This window comes from Oreochromis aureus, linkage group 2 (assembly GCF_013358895.1).
Source record: "Oreochromis aureus strain Israel breed Guangdong linkage group 2, ZZ_aureus, whole genome shotgun sequence".
NCBI classification, from domain to species: Eukaryota; Metazoa; Chordata; class Actinopteri; order Cichliformes; family Cichlidae; genus Oreochromis; species Oreochromis aureus.
Genome location: NC_052943.1, coordinates 17,404,538 through 17,427,715, shown reverse-complemented (window position 1 = coordinate 17,427,715; position 23,178 = coordinate 17,404,538). Strand labels below are relative to the sequence as shown.

Sequence of the window (23,178 nt, the reverse complement as noted above, 5' to 3'; positions counted from 1 at the left end):
TTGTGATTCTTCTTCACCTTTGCTGGAACTAATTCCTTTATCAAAAACAATAACTTCAACAATCTTAACTTTGATTTTTGGTGTAATTTTGAATCCATCCCTCAAAGGGCTTGGTGATTTGGGTTTCCACTGACCGCTGTTACATCATTTTGCTCCCAACACAATGTATGCCACTAAAGATTTTTCAACTTGAGTACTTCATCTAGATCTTTTTGACCACTATGTATTTGTTTCGATGTCCATTTTGAAATCTCAGAACACAGTCAACATTTATTATATAGTATACATGATTTCATATGCAGCAAAACACACCAATCATCCACGTGCATATTCAATTCAGGGTCACGGGGAGGCTGGAGCCCATCTCATCTGTCACAGGAAGGGTGACAGGTCAACCTGGACAGGCTGCCAAGTCACCACAGGGCTAGCACGGTGATGCAGACAACCATTCAAACTCACATTCACACATATGGCCAATTCATACTCAGCTGCAGGCTTTCACCAATATCATGCATGTATTTGGACTGCGGAAGGAAGCAGGAAAGCTTGGAGAGAACCCATATACATACAGAAAAGATCCCAGCCAGCCGGTAGATGTTGTGAAGTGATAGCGTTAACCACTGTATCACCATGCCACTCTCAAAAACACACCATTTAAAAGTAAGTGCACTTCCAAAATTATTATTGTTTGTAGCACAACTAGAAAGTATTAAACCACCATGGATGGACACAGCGACAGTTATAGGATTTTTCACTTGGGCAACTTTAACATTTCCAAGACTTAAATGCCTGCTCTGTATAGTGTTAGTTTAAGCAGGTTTACAGGACGCCGGTTTAGCCAACTGGATAGAGCAGACGACCCATACGCCATAAGGTAAAAGCACTGACCAAGTCCTCCAAGTTTTCCCATGTCACACCCCTGCTGATTCAGCTGCACTGGCTCCCTGTTAAATTCAGAATCCAGTTTAAGGTTTTGACCTTGACTTTCAGGGCTCTGCATGGACAAGCACCAACATATATAAGTGAACTTTTACATCCATACATTCCCAGTAGGTCCCTGAGGTCATGTGACCAGGGCTTGCTTGCTGTCCAACACACGAGGCTGAAAATAAAAGGCGACAAAGCTTTTGTAACTGTGGCCCCCAGATTGTGGAACTCTCTCCCTTTGAGCCTGAGATCTGTGGACTCAGTGGTTGCTTTTAAAAAACAGCTAAAAACTCATCTTTTTAAACTTGCTTTTGGTTGATTTTTATTTTTAGGTTTTAGCTTCTGTGAAGCACTTTGTGATTTTTATCTTGAAAGGTGCTATATAAATAAAGTTTTACTTACTTACTTACTCGAGGCCATTTGTTGTGCACCTTTCCCATCTTCTCTCCACTCTCCTACATTATCAACAAAGCCTAAAAAGCCCACAGAATATATCTAAAAGTAAAAAGCAGATCTTGAAGTCAAGCTCAGCCTCAATCCCAGCTGATCACGTGATGTCAGTGAAAGCACATGTTAACTAATAGGTCAGCTGATACCCGTCCACACATTCAAACAACAAATCTTACACAGGCTGCGCTGTTTAAGTGGCTTTCACCTGCCCTCAGCTGCTGTGCATCTGCAAGCCACTTTGTGACCCACTTGCACTTCATCTCCCCCTTTCATGCTGTATGTGGCTTAACCAGTGCCTTATTTATTTTCACTTATACCTGTTATATTCTGTGCAGGTCTTGCTGCTCCATCTTTGTACATAAAAGGGTGAGGCGGTCCCAGAACAGAGCTATAATACCCAATATAAATTACTGCAGATGGAAATAATCCTGACTATAGTGGTCCTGTTCGCATTTAAAGTGGTGGAACAAACACAAGTGAATGCAAAACGCCAGCATCTGTATGCTAAGAAGAGGCACAAAATGGCCCTTCTCTGACACTGCCACACACACACACCTCCTTTCTTCTCTCAATTCTAAGTGGTTTCAACTCCGTTTTATGTCTGCTCTATATTCATTATTCTGCGCTTTGCAGCCTCCATCCACTCACGAATCAGTGTGTCTGAATGAGGAGACTACAATGAGAAAGAGTGCACGCGTGTGTGTGTGTCTGTGCATGTGCGTGTGTTTGTGGGCACTCACCGTAGTTTGTGGCACTGGGTTGCTGGAGGAAACGAGTGTAGAGTCCTCCTGCAGTAGTCCTCTTCTGTCCAAGACGCTGTAGGGTGAGACGAAGCAATCATTCACTTACTGCTCATTAGTCACCAAAACGAGGCAATGCCACCAAGCTCAGACAACAGTGCGGGAAAACAGTCTTGCACAGAAAATGACAAAACAAAAATGTGAGACTAAGATACAATAAGCAGTTACCTCGGGTATGTCGGGCCGCACAGCACCTCACAGCAGTTTTTGATGATGTTCTTGTGACTGTAAGGGTTCTGGCCTCTGTTCTTTCCCGACCAGGATCCTTTAATCTATGCAAAACAAAATTCATCACAACATAAATCACTGAAGAAGCAAACCCTCCCAAACTATCAATCGTCCGCAGTAGCACTCACTTTTCTTTCATGAAGATTTTCCCTGTGCTTATACCTTATTCAAAAGCATACTTCCATTTTTAGAAGTTATCCCCACAGGGTCGGGTTTGACCTACTAAAATCTAGCTTGTCAGGAGTTAATGAATACTGATTTACTGGGAAATCTATGTGCTGATGGGTACAAACAGGCAGGACAATGGAAGATTAGAACTACTTTATTTATTCATTAAAAAAAAAAAAAAAAAAAAAAAAAATCTGAGTTCATACTAAGGATTTCTTCTGCAATAAAACCACTACATAGCAGCTTTTTTGTGACTTAAGGGGTGAAAAAATATTATTTTACTGAGAGTACTGCATATATAGCCGTTTTTTAAAATATACAAATACAAATCTGTGCATCATTTTATTGACACCGCCTATAATTTTTAGGATCTTTAGGAATATTTCCTGCAAAGACCGATTTTAAAACAACACTCTTTTAAATACCTGAAAGTAGAAATCAAGGACACTGCTTTCATATATAGGAGAAACCTGGACCTAAATCATGCACAGGTTTATAGTCTATTTAGCTCCAAAATTAACACAATTTTCCATTAAATAAGACCTGAAACAAGCAACTGGAATTATAATGCGTTTCCTGACATATTAAATCAGCTTTTAATACATTAATACAGCTTATTTTTGGAACCATAGGAATCACCCCCTGCTGGCTGGTAGAAAGACAGCAGGTTTAAGACACTTCTTCACTAGCTTCACTTTTCAGACATCTTTTCTTTAAACAGTACATGATTCCATGTTTTTTTTAAATTAATTATTTTAGGGTTAAATAGGGTTAGAATCTCTGCAGTGATCAAGCGTGTCACTGCATTTAATAACAAAAAGTGCAAGGAGTGCAGTTTTTTTTTTTTAAAATTCTTGTGTGAATAAATCTGGCACAGTTACACAACGTCATAAAATAAAATACATAAAATAGAAAAATATCTCCATTATAATCCAACGACCTTCAACGTGGACAACAATTATTTGCAGCTTTTGCATTAGAGCCACATTAGATTCGATTTTTTTTAAAACAGGAAACGTAGATAAAGCAGACTGAATGCATCTGTGAGTGCATCTGTAATCGCTTTAAAGGCTCGTCTTTTTGTTCACAGCATAGCATGCACCCCCTGACCCTCCAGCAGGACGGACAAAAAGCTTTATTTTAGGTGTCATAGATGTAGGTCAGGAGCCTGCACACAAGGCGCCTCAGTTCTGCATGCCTCCGTGTGTCTGCATGTGTGACACACTTCATCGAGCATGTGTCGTCCTACAGGGAGAGCAGAGCAACTATAACACTCAAGGTGCCTTCCTTCCCCTGTTCGCCTTCTCCTCCCTCTCTCCTCTCACTCCCCCTCCTCGTCTCTGCCACAGCAGTGTTTCTGGCGCCGTGCCCGGCCCCTGCAGGTATCGATGCATCTATTATTAGCCCAATCACAGATATTGAAACAGCTGGGCTGACAGCTATTGTTTCAACTCCTGAAGCAACGTTACACGTTTTAGGTGCACATTCGACTGCTTCATTACAGATTAAATGGGGAAAAAATGAGGCCAGCCATCCCACAGGAAAGAAGAAGGGGAATTATAAATTAATCATTACAACAAAGTATGAGTGCACTCTCTTGCTTTCAGCCATCTAGAACCTCCCACCACCATCGATGCTGCTGCTGCTTCTCGTCAGAGCCTCTGCAGTTAGATCTGGGCTAACAAAGCCTCCACTAAAGAATACGTGCTGTTTAATGTCAGTATATTTACACAGACACAACGCAAATTACTCCCTTTGTGAATTCATCCACCTGCATGTCCGCCGCTCATCATCTGCTTCGCATCAGCCTGACTCTGTGTTTCTGTGCGCGGTGACTAAATAACGACTCAGTGCTAATGTGCCCAACCAATCAATACTTTTTTCCCCTCCTCATTCAGCCGGAGAAGCTTTTTCTAAATGTAGTTGGCAAGCTGGGAGAAAGAGACCGGCGCGTCTGTTTTCGACTTATTTCAGCTTCATTTTGTCAGTGCTTTTATTAAGTACAGAAGCTTTTCGTGCATATTTTTAGATCATTACGCTCCATCAGCCTGCTGGTTGGCTGAGAGGAGTCCAACTGCAGACAATTTGTCGCATGGCTGAGAGTCTGAGCAGAATAAGCTTCTACTGCTGGTGGTTTTCTGTCTCAGTGTTCCTGATTTAGATAAAAAATAAAGTACTAACCTTTACCGAAAAATAACAAACAAGCTGGTGAATTCTGTGTATACAATCTCTTAAATGAGAGTGAGTTAATATCTCATTTTTTTATGTCTCTGTTTTCTTCCTGTTGGTCGTCAGACACTTTATTTGCTTTTCTTTTGTTTACAATATACCAACCTTGTTTTTAACGAGCTACAGTTTACCAGCCCTGAACGAGGAGGAGCTGTTGTCAAGGTAACAGCTCTCTGGTCTTAGAAATTGTAGTGTTTGGACCACGGTGATGCATGTTTATCTTTACAGCCACAGGAAGCCAATCTGCCTGATCACAATGTTGCTAAAACTGGGATTTATCCTAATTATGTATCCACCTGACCATTACCTTCAAGATATAAACCAAGACCTCACCAGAAAAACACATCTAACCCATCACTCTTAAAAATTCGAGCATTACTGTAATATGTGCGTTTATAAGGAGGGTTTTCTTCATCTCTTCATCTCCATTATTGGTCAGTGGGGTTGGACTTTGCTCAACCCAGAAGCATCTCAGTGCTCCTAATGGGGCATTAAAGAACTGAGAATAAACGCCTCTCCATATTTCCCTCGAGGGTTTCTGGCAGGTAACAAACAGCTTTAGCTGTATTATCGCCTCCCTCTGAGCTGAAATAGTCATACACGTTCCTCCAAAAATGAGAAGGCTGCAAAGAAATATGTGGTCTGCCCAAGAGAGACGAGTAAATGTGTCTCTGTGTTAATCCAGATGCAGCTTGACCAGATGTGTTAAGCCACATGTGGATTTATTGAAATGTAAACTGGTCTGAGCAGCCATTCACTCTGACTAATGTAAGTCTATGAAACCCACTCGATTACTAAAACTGATGCTCAAAACACTGTGTAGGATCAGCTTGGCAAATGCAGCCTACACAGTAGGCAGCTGACTGAATTCTGCCAAATATGAATTTCTGTTACTATGTGACAAAAAATAAAGGTTGAAGAATCAGAATATAGTTGCAGAAAACTTTGAAAAATAAAATAAATGAGGTAATTGTCTGTCAAAGTGTAACCAGAATAGACTGTACATAAAAGATGGACAAAGCTAACTCTGTATTCTTGTAATGACTAGCAGTGTGCCACTCCTTTGGTTCCAAAATAAGTCAGCTGCAAAGATGTCTGCAGGATCGCCTCAGTAAACATTTTCCTAATGACTGTATGGCCTCAATAACCAACTTCAAGTGTGAATGGAGTTACTGGTCCAGTAGAGGTAATGAGTGACAGGAGAATGGTGGCTAAACTGTCATCACACGTTAAACAACACCTCCCACCTCATTCAGGTCACTCTGACAGCAATGAGCAGCTCCTTCAGTGACAGTGTGAAGGCGAGATTTGAGAGGTATTTTCACCCAGGTGCTGTCAGACTCACTAAAGGTACACATGTGTGATACTCAGTATTTGCTGCTATTAAGATGCAGCCACTTCACTATGAAACATTCAATTTTTGCTGCTACGAGGCATCTAAAATGTCAGTTGTATTATTGTATTATTATTAATGCATATATTTCTTCTGCTTTTTAGAGCGTACATTTTTCTTCTAGTTGTTTTCATATAGTATTTCTGTTGTTAAATTATGCTACACCTATTTATTCCTGCTCTGTCCACTCTACTGCTGTGAATTTCCCAGACTATCTCGTCTCATCTTACATGATGTTTACTTTGCAAATTATGGTCTCCATTTGAGTAAAAAAAGATGACAGAGCAAGAGATGCTTTAGCTGGGGCCTGCCTTGTAATTGAAATGTCGAACCATATGAGCAAGCAGAGTTCCCAATTGTCTCACTCTCAGTTGTTTTTGTCTTTTATGGGTACAGGGGAACCAATGTTGTATGTGCGCTCATAAAGCAATTGCTGCCTAATTATTTCAGGAGTTCATCTGTCATTTTCCATCTTCATTTTTTATGAAAACAATAAATAATAATAAATAATAAAGAATGGACTGACTGGGATTGAGTTACAGAAGCTATGATACAGCACATGTGCCTCACAGCTCCACTCAAACCAAAATGAACTGTAGACCTGAGCAGTTATTCAACAAAAAACGAGAAGAAAAAAAAAAAAAAAAAAGTACTTACATCTTCATTGGTGGTCTGGTTGAGAGAGATCAGGTAGGTATGGAAGCCAGTCAGTCCCACCACTGACCAGAGGGTGAAGAAACACACCAGCACCTCCAGCACAGTGAGCTCCAGTTAAGAAAACGGTAACAGATGTTTCTGGCTGACTCGAGGTTACTGATTAAACCGCAGACAGCAGGTGATGGAAGAGTAGCAAAAAATTATGTAACATGATTAAAAGCAGTGAATGTCAGTGGAAGAACAAAGAGCGATGAAAGGAGCGGTTTTACCTTCTAACTGTGCAAAAAGGAGAAAAAATAAGACTATTTAGAAATAACTTTTTCAATTAAAATTTAAATCCATGAATTGTGCAACAACTTTAAAGATTTCTTTCCATTAAAATTTTTAATATTTCTGTAACATGAGTCCTTGACCACAAAGGCAGATAAACAGACACTTATAATTTCTTGCCTCTCATCAATGAATTTGCAGGTTTTAATCAGCTGTAGCTAGGTAACTAACAAGCCTAAGATTATCTCGGTGTGTGGGCTGACGCCACTGTCTCAGGATGATTTTAGAGTGTTTCCAGTTGAATTATTTTATAATGAGAATCTTGCAGAAGGATCTGTGCAAAATATGAGCAAGTTGTATTTTTTTCTTTTTATTTGTCACAGTTTAGCGGTTTAGCTTCAATTGCAGGATGAGTTTTTGTCATTCAAGTAAGTTCTGTTAACTTTGCCCAACCTTAGGCTGTACAGTTTTTAGTGTTCATGAAAATCCAGCAAACATATCACCTACACACTCACATTTTAGTTAGAGTTTTAAAGGATATGTTCCAGGTGTTTCCTTCAAAGTGTTCAAAAAGCCACCATTCATTGAGCCTGTGGACAGGGAAACAGAAATTACAAGGTCATTATTGTTATTAAGGTAATAAACCCAGAGCTTATCATCCATATGAGGAAATACTGTTTGAGTTTGTCTGTCTCATCCTATATTCAGTAAAAGAAGGAAGCAGGACGATGTGGTGTGGCTACAGATTAGGCTCATGTGTTCTCTCTGATTGGCCAGTTGAATGACAGGATACTTACGCATGACCACGTGGACGATGTCAAAGGTGAAGATATAAATGGTGAGCAGGGAGAGTGACAGGGTGAACAGGTAGAAGTATCTGTAGTTTCTCTTGCCCACGCAGTTGCCCACCCAAGGACAGTGGTGATCAAAACGGTCTGAGGGAAAGAAAAAAAAAAAAAAAAAAAAAAAAGAAGAAGAGCAAAAGGGGAACTATAAATATGTAAAATGTTCCAGAACCTGAAAAACAAGCTTTCTTGGAGAGTAGACAATTTTGGGAATCAAAAGAATGTTAAAAATACATAAATTTCAATAACAGTCTTTCAGTCAAAGGCTGCTTTATGCATCAGCTTCTGAATCTAAATATAGTGATCGCTTCCTCTTTGCTGCTGCTCCTCTATCAGCTGGAGGGGAGCCATATGAAAGCAGGGCAGGGTCAAATGGACAATGAAAGTAAACATCTTACTTTACACTTTCCTCCGCAGCCGACACCACTGCAATCCCCAGATGAAGTTTCACAACAATATCAAGTAAACACGGAAGCAAACAGACAGGATGTGAACCGGTTTGTAGATTCAAGTGGACCCGTGGATGATTGTTATATTTATGGAACACAATGCAAATGTTGACCCAAGCTGACTATATTTGTATTCCAGCAGTTTTGGGATAAAGTAGTTACTAAAGAGGTAGTACTTCGATTTTAAAATTTATGTTCACATGTATATTAAATGTAAAGCAATGAGCTGGAAAGGAATGATAGGAGTTTATAAAACGCATATGAGTAGCATGACTCTCACTGAAATATCTTAACTCGTAATGGAGGGATAATCATGAAATTTAGTACAGACGCACAGAGGATGAAAGCTAATGTTTGCAGTGATCTCAAAATTTTCACTCTAGCACTTGGTCAGAGTTTTTACCCACTAAAACCAAAAACCTCAGCTAATCTAAGATCTGTTACATTAGCACAAATCCTAAATCTCCCATTCCACCATATTCCAAAGGTGCTCTATTGGATTGATCTCAGGTGGCTGTGGAGGCCATTTGAGTCCAGTGAACCAACCTGTTTGATATGACATGAGCTTTGTGACAGGGTGAGTTAATTTGCTGGAAGCAGCCATCATAAGACAGATATGCTGTCATAAAGGTAATCCAAAATTAGTTAGGTTATGGTGTTTAGGCCCAAAGTGTGCCAAGAAAATATCCCCCACACCATGGATCCATGCTTTCATGTCATTTAACCAAACTCTGACCATATCATCTAAATATCAATGGTTTTCCAGCCTTCTACTGCCCAGTTTTGGTTTGCCTGTGCAAATTGTTGCCTCAGTATCCTGTTCTTAGCTGACAGGAGTAGCACCCAGTGTGGTATCTGCTGCTGTAGCCCATCTGCTTCAAGGTTCAATGAGCTGTGTTTTCAGAGTTGTTCTTCTGAATACCTCGATTGTAATTATTAGTTATTTGAGTTACTGGTGCCTTCCTATCAGCGTGAAACACTCTCCCCTGACCTCTGGCAAGTCCATAAGTCACTTATCCATAAATCATTTATGCAAAGAGAACTGCTATATTTTCTCATTTTCTGACCTTAAATCACCTTTATTCTTTATTCTCATCTCAGTTTGAACCTCTGCAGCTCATTTCGACCATTTCCTCATGCATAAAAGCATTGTGGTGCTGCCACGTGGCAGGCTTATTTGATATTTATGTTAACAAGCAGTTAAACAGGTGTACCTAACAAACTGGCCAAAGTGATATATAGATGCATCACTTCTAAAACCCAAAGACAATATAAGCAGACAGAAAAGCAGCTCAGGTAAAAGTTAGATTTTAGCAGTTATTGGGATGCAAACAAAACAACAAACAAGTGTAAAAAGACCATTTCATAAGGACAAACATCAGCTTCCATTTATGCATATTGTGTTTACTTTGATTGCCCCAAATTTGTAGGTTGCATATGGAGTGCAGCAGCCTAACAATCATCCACACTGTTCACTCCATAATAAAGCTATAAGCACTTAAACTTGATTAAAAGTCTCACATATTCTTTTTCTTTTTGCAGCGCGAGTCACTGAATAAAATATGTGCAATTATTCAGAGGTCGGAAACCAGACCAACACCTTTACCCCAGACTTTATGTGCAGGACTACAAAACTGTGCATTTACATCTTATAATAGTGGAGTGACCGTTTTCTCTCAGACTTTCATCAGTATGAGCAAAGTTAAGGTGAGGAGGGAACAAAAACCTCTGCAGTAAAAGAGGGTCAGAGGAATGCAGTTGTGTAATGCTAGCACTGGGAGTGTGTGCGTTTCTACAGCAGGTGGACACAGATGAACCAGTGTTCACAATGACGGAGCACTTATTTCCTCACTGAGCCTCCACTGTCTCCTCTCTCGTCGCCTGCGAGTCTACGCTCCCTTCAAACACATTCTTCATTCATCAGCTACGAAATCACTGCTAATCTGCAGGGCTGTGAGATGACACAGCTACACACACACGTCACAAAGCATCACAATGCACCACAAACTCACGGCTTTCAACACTTAAAGGACATTCTGAAAAAAATAAAAATAAATCCCCTCACGAATGTTTTCGTTTTCTAAAACTTTTACACCCTGTCCGCTTCTGCGTATATTTATAAAGCTAACATTTCTTTTTCACCATGACAAATGAATGCAGGAGGTAATTAAGGATGAGGCATCAGTAATCGCCATCATGTCAGCAAGCTATTTTTCTCCTTGCTCACCTTTCTATTTCTGCACGCCTGAAATAAACCCATCTCATCTTTCTCCTTTTGTGAAGCCTTTCTGAGCAGCGTAACAAACGACGGCAGATCAGATGAGACTTCTTACCAACGCAGTTGTCGCAGATGCTGCAGTGGGACGCTCGAGGTGGTCGGAAGATCTTGCACGTGTAGCAGTACTTGAGCTTGACGATCTGATTATTGATCTGAACGTTGCGGATTCGGGGCGGGGGTCGCTGCCCTGCTGGGACGTTCCCATTGGCAGCCTCTGTGGAAGCGAACAGAAAAACATTAAATCAATCTGGATGACATAATATAAATTACTCTAAGAGATGTTATTTAATCACAGTCAGCACAACACAGCAACAAATGAAATCCTCAGCCAGTGTTAAAGATATTAAACATGATTTCTGCATTGGATTGCATTGGACAGGAGCTCTAATGTGAGAATTAGTGACAAAAATCACGACAGCTGAACCTTGAGGATGTCATTCACCTACTGTCACTCAGTACAGTGTAGGTGGGCTGTTTAACTGTCAATATTATTTATTTGCAACTATAAAGCACCATATCTTTCTCCATTTGGACAGCTTCCTATCACTGGAATGGCCATATTTCACAGTAATCTTATATCTGTACAGCAGCTATCAAACAAATAAATGAACTCTGACATACTGTTTGTTTGTGACAATTTGGATTTTTCTGATTATCTTACACTCCGGGATCTGGAGATTATACGCGCAAGCCGATGATCACACAGTTGAATCACCCCGCAGAGTAACTGCGAGGAAGAAATCTACCATTAACATGCCGCAGTGGACAGGCGTGAATGTGGAGTTAATGGAAAAGAGAAAGCGTACTCATTTGACTTCCTGGGGATTCATTAAGATTTTTTTTAAAAAAGTGCTTTCTGTGGAAATGAAATTATCAGGGTTTGAGAAAGTGTTCAGAGATGCTAAGGGGAAACAGCCTAAAATGCATACTTATCATTTGTATAGAGTCCTAAATGAAGATCTCTTAAGTAAAACAAAGCAGTTTCTGCACAAATAAATCAGTGAAACGAGCACATTTTCAGGCTTCTATTAAAAACATCCCTGGGACATAAATTCATAGATTCTGACAGCAACAAATACTTGGCATTATGCATCCACAGAATGTGGGATTTAGTGGCTTTCAGGATAAAGTAGTGAAGAATAAATTTATGAGTCACCACTCACAGGGAATGATGCCACTCCCTTGGGTAGCAAAGCTCAATCTGCTCGTGGCATTATGTATTCCGAGAAGATGCCTCTCCTCGTATTAGCTTTCCCCCTGGGGACTGCTGCTAACAGGCAGAAGGGACAGAGCATCGGGGCTGCAGAGGCTTCTTTAACATCCCTGCTTGCTTGCTCAACTGGCTTTTAGCACTCCCACACTTACAACAGCTATCCTAACAGATAAAAACATACTGTTTAATATCTGAAGGTGTGGGCTGATGAAGTTGGTACCAAACTGCGTAATTTAAGCTGGCATAATGCGGTCATGTGACCTGCTTAAATAGTGTTTATGTCAATAATAGCTTCATATTTGAAGAAGGTTGCCGAGATGTCTTATGTGGAAAGGTACAAGGCTTTGGGAATGTTGTGAGAGGATACATACAAGGTCAAAGAAAACATGAAGCAAGTCTGCTGCAAAAGAGAGGATGTCCAGTGAGGTTATTTAAAGGTATAGATTTACCTTTTCAGAAGTACAGAAATGATTATTTTTTACCTCAGGTTAAAGAAAACTGATACTGCTTCAGCATATTTGGAATGAAACTACCACAAATAGATGCTTAGCTTACTATAAAGACCTGAAACACAGGGTAACAACTATCAACAACTCGAACGCCACATTCCTGCACCTCGAAAGCTCACTAATGAACATTTTACAACTTGTCTATTCAACTACGAAAAACTGAATATGAACCACCCAGTAAATCAGTTCAGTGTTTGTCACTCAAGACAAATTAAACCAACGAAACATCACGAGAGGATCGATGTGGTATTGTTGCGTAAAGAAATGACTCAAATGAGTAATAGATCACTAAAATAGGCAGTGAATTTTCCGTCCTTTGACTAATTGTTTCAGAGCTAACATCGAACGAGTAAGATGAGTCACAGTCATAATGACAGCAGCACTTGATGCCCGCTAACCCAATCCCAGACAGCCGAGTGCCCTAGCCTTTTTTTTATAAGCCTCATCTGTCCTCAAAAGAGACCGGTCCACGCCCATGCTTCGTACACAGAGCGAGGGGACGCGCATGCTGGCTGAAGGATGCTGTGAATCTTTAACAGAGACAAAGAACATTGACCAGCCACACAGGGAGGGAGGGAGGCAAAGAGAGAGCAGTGGATACTAAACAAATATTGCAGCATGAAAATACAAAAAAATCCACGAAGAACAAAGGGCAATTTCTCTTTTCTAACAGTGTTGTATGTTTTAGATAATGTGAAAAACTGTATTTTAAACTGAGCTCTATATTTGTGGAAGAGCACACCCAACTTCTAGCAATCTAAAGCATAACAAGCATAAATAAACCAGCAGATTGAGGCTGTCTGCTCACTGCTTAGCTAACATATATAGTGAAATATTTATCCCTCCTAAATACTTTTACTTTAACTACTTCCACCTAGTGTGCAATCCACACCTCTGGGTGTCCTTTAACACACATACACACGCCGCTGTGTGCAACACCCTGGATGACAACGATGTAAAAAGCACCTGAGCTGCAATAACCACACGTCGCTGACTAAACATTTAAATGTATGTAGATAAGAGACTTGTGACTATGGCATTATCAGCACTGATACTGAATAGCTCTGCTTACAAGGGCAGGCGCTGGACTGCCACGCGTGGAAAGGTGAGGTCACATGCTACTTTTGCTATTTATTACTTTTTATTATTTAAAAAAAAAAACAAACTTTACAATCACGTAGCCACTGTATTTTTGAAATTTGTGTCAAAAGCCGAAGGTTTGAAAAGATACCAAAATACAATTGTTCAATTGCTCACTAATGTAAATATCTAATCAGTCAATCACACAGCAGGAATTCCAGTGCAGGAATGTAGACCTGGTTACAAGGTCTAGGTTCAAACCAAGCACCAGAATGGATAATTAAGAGATCAACCATGCCACTTTCAAGTGACTTTGAAAGTGGCGTGGTCATTGGTACCAGAGTGGCTGCTCTGAGTATTTCAGAAACTGCTGATGTTCCTGTGCGAACATCTGTACAACAATGACCCCCAGAGCAGCAGTTTTTCAGGCATAAATGCCGCATTTATGTCTGAGGACAATGGCCAGACTTCTTCAAGGTGATAGTAAGGCAACAGTTACTCAAATAACCATAAACATGCAGAAGAGCATCTGTCAAAGCAAAACACATTGATCCTTGAAGCAGATGGGCTACAGAAGAAGAAGACCTTACCAGGTGCCACAACTTTCAGCTAACAACAGGAAACTGTGGCTACCATTCACACAGGCTCACCTAAAATTGGACAACAGAACTTACAAAAATGTTGTCCAGTTTAATGAGTCAGAATCACTCATATGGTATAGTGAGAATGTGAGGCTCCAATCTGGTGCTAGCAGCGTATAACTAACAAAGTGACTAATGAGTGTATTTCATGCAAATAAAGCCTCTTCAAACATTCCCAAAAATATAATTAAATCTGCAACTACACCTACACTGGCACTAGCAACAAACAGCCTTGTTAGTTTCTTAATTAACAACAATACTGTTCACATGGAGTCGTGTTTGTGTTTACCTGCCAAATGTAGGTCAGGTACTTGTTCCTCTTTAGGCTCAGCCTTTAGTTTTCAGCTGTGCCTGAGGCTCTTTAGCTGCTAAATGCTGCACAGCTAGTCACTGATCGTGTCTCTCCATTGTTTGCTAGTGACAGGTAGTGCTCAAGATAACTTACTTATAATAGTACAAATAAAGCCAATTACATAGCATGTGGTCTTGTCAGGCTGTTAAAGTTTTGACAAAGCTGCCATTTAAACTGGTATTTAAAAGACATAAACACAGCTCTATCTTCTTGATCTAGAGTGTTGACATTCTTCTGTAGATGTAAACACCGTTTGCTTTAGCAGTTTCCTGTGTTTGTGTTTTTTCCCCTGAGCTCTTCTCAATTGTTAGAAGTGAGCAAAGCCATGTTGCAAACAATTTAGTCCAGACTGAGAAACACGTGGATAAGATGATGGTAATAATGGTGATATCGCTTTCAATCAAATGTGATCAAACCAAACTTTGACCGGGCTATTGCAACACCTTGATTTTTTTTTTCTTCTTCAGCCATTCAGTTGTAGATTTGCCGCTCTGCTTGGGATCTTTGTCCTGATGCAAGCCCCACTTTCAGCTCAGCTTTAGCTCTCATGCCTCACATTTGACTCCAGAACAATAATAATAATAATAATAATAAATGTATACTTTATTAATCCAGTAGGAAATTGTTTAGTCCTCTGCATTTAATCCATTCACTCAGTGAAGGTTTGGGGAGCTACCAATCCAGCACACCTCAGGGTCACCATTGGGTGGATTTCAACCCCCGACCTTCCAATCAAAGACTCTACCTAATGAGCTATGCCTGTCCCCAATAATGGCAGCAGTGGGATTCGAACCCACGCCTCCAGAGAGACTGGAGCCTAAATCCAGCGCCTTAGACCGCTCAGCCACGGTACCCACAAGTGCCCAGCCCACAAATGGTATGAGGTGTTTGTGTTGATATGCTGGGTTTGGTCTTTGGCAAACTTTGCACCATGCATTATGGCCAAACATCTCTATGTTGGTTAATCAGCTTAAAGGACGTAGTTCTAGAGGTCTTGAGGTTTGTGCAGATGCAAACTAAAGCTGTGCTGCTGTGGTTTTAGTCAGAAGAAGCTAACTCTTGGCAGCACTTCCAAACAAGCCATACTTCTTCAGTCTTTTTCTGATTGGGCTGTTATGAACTTTAATATCTAACTAAGGTGACTAAGGCCTGAGATGTAGCTCTTGGACTTTGTTTTGGGGTTTCTGTAGTTTCTCTTAGCATTGCACAGTCTGACCAAATCGTGTGCTTTTACAAAGATACCCACACTTGCTGATGATCACCTAATGTAGAGTGTCTGTCCGCAAATCCTGTAACTCACCAATTTCCATCTCAATGAATGTAGCCTCTTCCGGAAGGGCCCTCGGTAGCACCCCGGGGTCACTGAAGCTGGTCCTCAACAGCATGGCCATAACGAAAAGGAACAGCAGGGCAGCAAAAACTGGGATGGCGGGACAAAGATGAACAGCCAGGTACGGACATCTGCACAAGAAAAAAGAAATATTATCAAAAAAAGCGTTTTTAAAATAATAAGCACACAACAGCTGTTTTCTTTTCTAAATATTCGCATCTGCAAACTTGACATCATACAGGATTGGGGAAAAACATGTTTTTCTCACATTCTGTAAACAGAGATTAATTAATTAAAGAAATCCTGTTTTACGTTTCTCCATCATAGTAATACATGATAACTACGGATAATCTTAAGAGAAATGGCAGAGCACTCTCAGGAAAACCATGAGCACAGAGGACACAACACAACAACACCACACATATTTTTAACTGATGTTCGGAGCATAAGGTCACGAACCACAAGACCGAAGTCGTGGCCTTGAATAAATAACACCATGCCGCACTCCCTACACCTTCTGTACTAGTGGAGAAGCGTGGATCCATTTGCCAGGCCATTGAGATTAGAGCCAGCCGGGCTCCTCCAAAAGGGCCGGCTGCACAGTCTGATAACACATGTGAGCTGCAATGCAAAGTGCTGCAACAGAAGAGCGCATCACCAGCAAAAAGGGTTCCACATGCAGTTATTAATAGTTTAACTCTATGGCCTCATCTCTCTCCCATGAGGCTGAAATCATATATTCATAATGTAACTCTAATGTTGCACTACAGGATTTTAAGGGACCTGAGCCACATCCTGAGGAACACTAACTTTAGTTCAGCATGCCACACATAAAACCGCCCACACACAAAATCACCAGGCTACATTTTATTTACACCGTATTCTCTTTTGTCCCATTAAACAGCATCTGCGTACGGTGCATCTGGAAAGTATCTCCACATTTTGTCATGTTAGAGCCTCACCTCAAAACTCTACATGCGATCCCCCATAAAGATAAAATGAACAAACAGTTTGCTTGAAATTAAATAAAAACAAAACTATAACATGTACATAAGTGTTCACAGCCTTTGCTGCTAATTTGGCAAAAATTATGACTTAGAGAGAACATCAGAAACACCAAGTGGACTCGCTTTATGTTACAATAACATAAGAAATACATTTATCTCAAAAATTAGGAAATTACTATTTTACAGCAGCCAAACCATAAAAAACATCTTAAAATAAAACACCATAATAAAAATATAAAACAAGCCAAACGTTACACTAAATTAAGCAGAAAATGTAAAAAAGCCCACGATGGGGCTTAAAAATAAAATAAATGCAGGTGTTGTGGTGTGAGGTGGTAAAGATTTTCTGCATCTGTCCTTATGTGTCTTTATTTTTCTTGCTAAACCATTAAAAAAAAAAAAAAAAAAAAAAAAACTGGGAAGAAAGGAAGACTTTTCTATTGGTTGCGACAGAACAGCAGGCTACTGTCTTTTGGTTTACTGCCAAGTCTTTTTCATCTAATATAAAATCCAGTGAATGGTTATGCAAAGCGGCTGAATCTAGCAACAAATTTGCTAAGGTAGCAACAAAGAAATGAGGTGCAGGATGACCGAAGCGAGAACGATACGAGGAGGACAAACTAAAAACAAATATCAGAATCTACAAACTGAAACCCAAATACATATCAAGTATCAAGAATATCCAAACAGTTAACATTTGGTTATAGCCATAAAAAAACAAAAAACATCTGCTTTCCTTTGCCTTTTTTTTATATCAACAATCATTTATTTGCATCATAAACTTGCCAACACTCATATATATATATATATATATATATATATATATATATATATATATATATATATATATAGTAACAAAAACAAGTAGCCTATAACGCATAAAAAAAAATATGGAGGGTAAAACTCTTATTTTTTCCATACTGTGGACGATTATATTTGCTCTTATATAACGATCCAGTGCACTCAAAGCCAACAACAGAAATCTGTACATAGGGGCTCCATTGCACATCTGTCATCTCATAATTAAACCTGAAGTGGGTGCATTTATATAACAAAAAGGGGGAAAGAGAGAGAAATCAGCAGTCAATAAAAAATAAATTGCTGATAATATGGAATTTGTCTTTTGCCTGTTTTATTCAATTTGTTTAACACAGGTGGCTTCATACAGGTGGCCGGGATGCCAGCTACTCATCTACTACAGTGTCACCCACAGTTTTGCTTCATCATCATGGTCGGTTTTCTGTTCTCACTATGCAGACATACAGCTAAAAGTGAACAAAGTGGAGTTGTTTAATATCACTATGTACATGAAACCTGTCAGCATACCTGAGCTCTGACAAGACAACAAAGCGCACACGCACGCACGCACACGCGCACGCACACACACACACACACACACACACACACCTGCTTGACTTGTCTGAGCAGTTTTCCGGCAGCGCATTTCAAACATTAACGGAAACAAGGAGCGGAGATCAAATCAATAGAAATTTCCACTGGCGCAGGCCTGCGAGGTGTGTTTCCCACAGCCGTTTGCGCAGAGGCCGCACGTGGGGGGGTTCAGGCTGAGGGAATGCAGTCTGTCGATGAAGTGCAATTCCCGTAACCGTAAACTGGAACGTATTCAAGGAAGGCTTCTCTATCATTGCTTCCCATCAAGCCCCCCTATCTTTCCTGGATGTGACAATTTCCTGTGCTGTGCAGGGTGGAGCTGTCACGGCACCACTCTGGTGACTCCGTGTTCACCAATCACCACAGAAGCAGCAGGAAAAACTAGATCGTCTACGAGGGGATATCCGTCAACTGACACGCACATGTTCCTAACACACCCTCTTCCTTACCCAACTTACTTCATATTTATGAAATATCTGTTTACTATTTTAACAACATGTCTTTGTGAAGGTGTGAAAACAACCTGTGCAGAAGATATTTTATGAACTTGAGAGGTGCTGGAAGGCAGATTTCCTTACCTTTGTACAGAGACAGGTGTGCCACAATATCTAAATTTTATGCAAAGCTAAGCTTACCTACTGCTTTATATTTAGCAAAATAAACAGTAGTACAAATCATCTCATGTAATGCTCATCGAGAATACATTACAATACCTTCTGTTATATTGAAATGCTACAAATACATGAACTACCTTTACAGATAATACATTTGTAATAGAGTGCTGTTTTTTGTTTTGTTTTGTTTTTTTTAAACCAACCAGGAAGTTAGAATCACCTTGGCCTTGATACACAATAGAATTTGTCTGTAGGCTTTTGGATTATTACAGAAAATAAGAAAAGAATAATGAAAAAAAGGTCCTCAGCCAAGCTGCTCAAACCACAGTCTCGGCTGAGAACCAAGGGTGATCACTCTTTTTCTGTCAGGTGATAATCACCCCGAGAAGATCAGATCACCAAGCTCACTTATGTCTTTTAAATTCTTCTTAAAGACATATGTTCTCAAAGCAGGCTTTTTCTGTGCCTCCATTTGAAGTTTATTTCGATGTTGTCCACCTTAATTGTTTAATCCCATTCTCCTAGTTATAATTTCAATCTACTTTATACTAGCTTTTAATTACCTGTTGTTTTATTTTTAATTTTCTTTATTCCTCACTTTTTATCTCCTTGTGCTGCTAGTATTCCTAAGCCAAATGTTGATTGACCTTTGCCTTCTCTTAGATGTTTTATTTGCTGTTTCTTATCTTATCTTGTGAAGCACTTTGTAACTTTGTTTTTGAAAGGTACTACATAAATAAAATGCATTGCATTACAATCCAAACAGACTGTGTTCTCATAGTTCTTGGCAAACTGTCTTCTAATTAATGAGCTGCACACTTACCTGTGTATTCTATGCTGCATAACAAAAGGCAAAATGTGTAACCTGATTACATTTGTTAACCTCATCCCTTATATGCATATTAACCCATTCCTGCATTCATCCAATTTATTAATAATAACAAAGGATTTTAAATTGTGCCACTGCCAATTATATGAAGGTATGAGATGCTAAAACCTCTTGTTTCTACAGTTTTTATTTTTTTGCACAAGTTGCAGCACGTCATATTGGTTACTGATTGACCCAGAGGAGGCCTACATCACATTCAATGTAATCTTATTAACCATGGCACAAAAATATTATCACACTTGAGTTTACCCCTTGACGTAATAGGCAAATAAAGCCTTGCTGTGTGGTCTTTGGATTATTTATTGGCCCCTACTTAAATCTTAAACAAATATCACAGAGTGGGCATTAGACCCCGAGTTTTACCGAAGTTATACCGAATAAACTTTGTTGTTTAATAAAAGAGAACTCATTTAGGGAAAAACCTGGTGGTCATAAAAGACAATAAAGGCATTAAAATAAAACAATTAAATCTCATTACACAGGAGAGAGATAAACTACCTACTGCTGCTCCTACTAGCATGTCTGTGCCTGGTGTGGGTGGGCATTAGATGCTTTAGGGTGAGTCTTCTGCAGACATTTATTTCCTTCTTAACTCAGAATGACACAAGCTCAGAGATGAAAAGCTCCTAAAGTAGTAATATCACCAAATTAGAATCACTTCAGCGTCTCAGCCACACCGCCCCTGAACCCGGGATTACGACGCCACACATAGTGACTCATGACATTTTACCTTTGTCGAACATTTCAAACCCTTCCGTTATTAATACTTAACAGCTGTAAGCTGTTGCAGGCCTGCTTGAATCATACTCCAAATGAATTATGCACTTGCTGTGCAGGCAGCTCAACAGTGGGCCTCAGTAACAGCCTTCTGTCATACAAACATCTGGCTGTTTCTAGGGCACTGCTGAGGAAAAAAAAAAACAAAAGCTCTCAAACTCTGCTTGCCCTCTCTCCTTTTTAAGATACAAGCAGAAAACAAGTCAATATCAGAAAAGCTTTCATAAATGCTCTCATAAATGCTCATAAATATTCAAAAAAAAAAGAAAAAAAAGAAAAAAAAAAGGAAAGCCTGACGAAATCCGAAATCTCACTTAACATTTACTTCTTATCTAAAAATATTTCAAGAGTCATCCAAACTATGCAGATATCAGTGCCTCATACATTAGTATGCAGTATTAAGCCGTGACTGACAGTCTTGCTTCAGGTAGACAAAAATGATACATGTCCTTGCTCTGATGTCATGGGAGCTTGTACCCCCTGAACCTGAAGCTCCAGACTACACTCAATACTCTGATGCCAGGCTTAAACCAGTCGTCCTTGTTATGCAACATTTAAATACCAAACGAGAGAGATGAAACATTAGAGCCTGGGTCACGGAACGTTTAGTGGGATTAAAGTTAGGATCACAGATGTTGCGTCATATAATATTTAGCAAATGAACTTGAGACTGAAGAGAAATGTGTTTATTTAGCAGTATTTCTGTTACATTTTTTGATAGCAGTGCATCTATTTCAACCCCACCCCAAAATTTATGCAAATATAATGTGGACTTTCCTTCCTTGCATGAAGCTGGCTCACAGGCTGTGAACTATATATTTATAAAATCCACCCTCCACAGAGGAGCGGCTCTCTCCTGACAGAGAAGCTTCCAGAGAACAAAGCCTTTAGATCATGGTTACTGTAAATGGAGCGCGTACTCTGAGTAGGGTATAAATCATGTTATTGCTCATTTGGCCTTGGCCGGATGCCGCTTTCCGATTGGTTAACAGGGAGACAGGGTGGAGTTAGATGCTGAGAGAGGCTCGGGGGGTTGACTACAAGAGCTCTTCTGACTGCAGCCACTCACTCTGCAGGCTCAGCCCTGTACACCTACTTCTCCTGCATTGCTCCCATTACCGCACACATACAGTACCAATACACACCCAGAAAAGAAGATCGCCATGCACATATGGTTTTCTGGCCTAGTGGCTAAGTGTCCTGTGGTGGACAGACAGATGACACACTGTCCTTATGTTCCAGTTTCTTGTTCCTTCCTCCAAAATCCATAGGTGGCAATCCGCATGCACATATGCACACACGTTGACAAAGAGCAGCAAATAGAGACCAAACCTGCAAACATCTATCTGCAAGTAAGCCTTCTGCGGATATGTACATGCTAAAGCCCTCTGTACACACACTGAATGCAATACCCAGTTTAATACATATGCAAAAAGGATCAGCACAAATCCAATAAAGTAAGGATGTAAAGACTTAAAATTCTGCCCAGCAAGGGAAAAGAAAACTAAAAAGGCTGGGCCCATTTCTTCAGTGACTAATTTGTTTACTTGTTCCTAATGCATCTTTCCATTTGTGTACTCAGCCACTGGTTTCCGCAATTTAGCACAAATTAAAACACGTCGGGGTCTCCCTGCACATGGTGCCGGTGGCTGATGATAAAAGTGAGATGTCTGCTTCCCTGGTCTTGGATATTAGCCAGCTCACGCCATGACACTGCCCTCCCTTGTTCTGCCATCAACGTCACGGTGCAGCACACTGCCCAACCTTAAGCTCACATGTGAGGAAGGAATTCTCCAAGATAAAGAAACAGCAAGACGTTGCCCTGACAGGCAGCTTAGCTGATTATACTGATGCAGCGTCACACAATCGACTGCAATACAGTCTTTAATGTGTTGCAAGCCTTTATACAAAAATTACATTTTTGATCACTGGTTTGTTTTTAGTGTTTTAGATCAGTGAAATTCAACAAATATTAGTTTTACAGATTAACTGATAATTTATCGGCTTCTGTTTTATACCTTTTTTTCCATTTTTAGCACAAAATGAGCCAGATAATCCTAACGTCAGCATACTGATTTATACTCATAATGACAAGCCTAACAGATATTTATCCACTAGCGTGGCTTAGTTTAGCAGCTTAACATGATGACATTTCAAAAGAGAGCAGCAGCTGTTACAAATGTGATCATTTTTGCAATGATTTAGACATAAATCAAAGTAATTTTGTCACAGTGGTGGCTAGAACATCATCACAACATCATCTAGTGGGGAAACTTAACAGGCGTTTTCTGAGGGAACGCTCAACGGTTCGTGCCATTTGGTGTAGCTGAAATTAAGGACAAATTTCAGTCCAACTATGAATGCAGATTATCTTAAAGCAGCTAGAAGAAAGTTGAGTCATCTTCAAAACATATCTTGTGACCTTGAAATTGCAATTAAGTGCACTTTTCTTTTGCTCTCCACATGGTCTCCCTGCATTTCTTACACATGACGTATTGAGGAGTCACACCAGGAACCACACCAGGAAAGATTCAAGACTTGGGGTTGGGGGATTACAATTGGTTTCTTTTGGGGAGCCTGAATGTCTGTGCTAAGTTTCATGATTATGCAATAGTTGTTATTTATTCATGGGTGACAAGCGATGGGCAGGGTTTCAGTCGGGTTTTAAGATAAAATAAGT

General features: G+C 40.0%; 1 protein-coding gene and 1 non-coding gene across 3 annotated transcripts in view; both read right to left on the bottom strand.

Moving 5' to 3' along the window:
• zdhhc9 (zinc finger DHHC-type palmitoyltransferase 9) overlaps positions 1 to 23,178 on the bottom strand; it is a 33,788-nt gene that overhangs the window by 4,098 nt on the left and 6,512 nt on the right. For both annotated transcript variants that reach the window (XM_039620059.1, XM_031736365.2), the window contains exons 2-8: positions 15,790 to 15,950; positions 10,750 to 10,908; positions 7,920 to 8,057; positions 7,664 to 7,712; positions 6,853 to 6,955; positions 2,346 to 2,449; positions 2,118 to 2,193 (exon numbers count right to left, since the gene is read on the bottom strand). In XM_039620059.1, coding sequence (XP_039475993.1) covers positions 2,118 to 2,193; positions 2,346 to 2,449; positions 6,853 to 6,955; positions 7,664 to 7,712; positions 7,920 to 8,057; positions 10,750 to 10,908; positions 15,790 to 15,950 — 790 coding nt within the window. The remainder of the gene's footprint in view (positions 1 to 2,117; positions 2,194 to 2,345; positions 2,450 to 6,852; positions 6,956 to 7,663; positions 7,713 to 7,919; positions 8,058 to 10,749; positions 10,909 to 15,789; positions 15,951 to 23,178) is intronic.
• On the bottom strand, positions 15,262 to 15,343 carry trnal-uag. Its single transcript has one exon. It is a non-coding gene; the product is annotated as a tRNA-Leu (tRNA).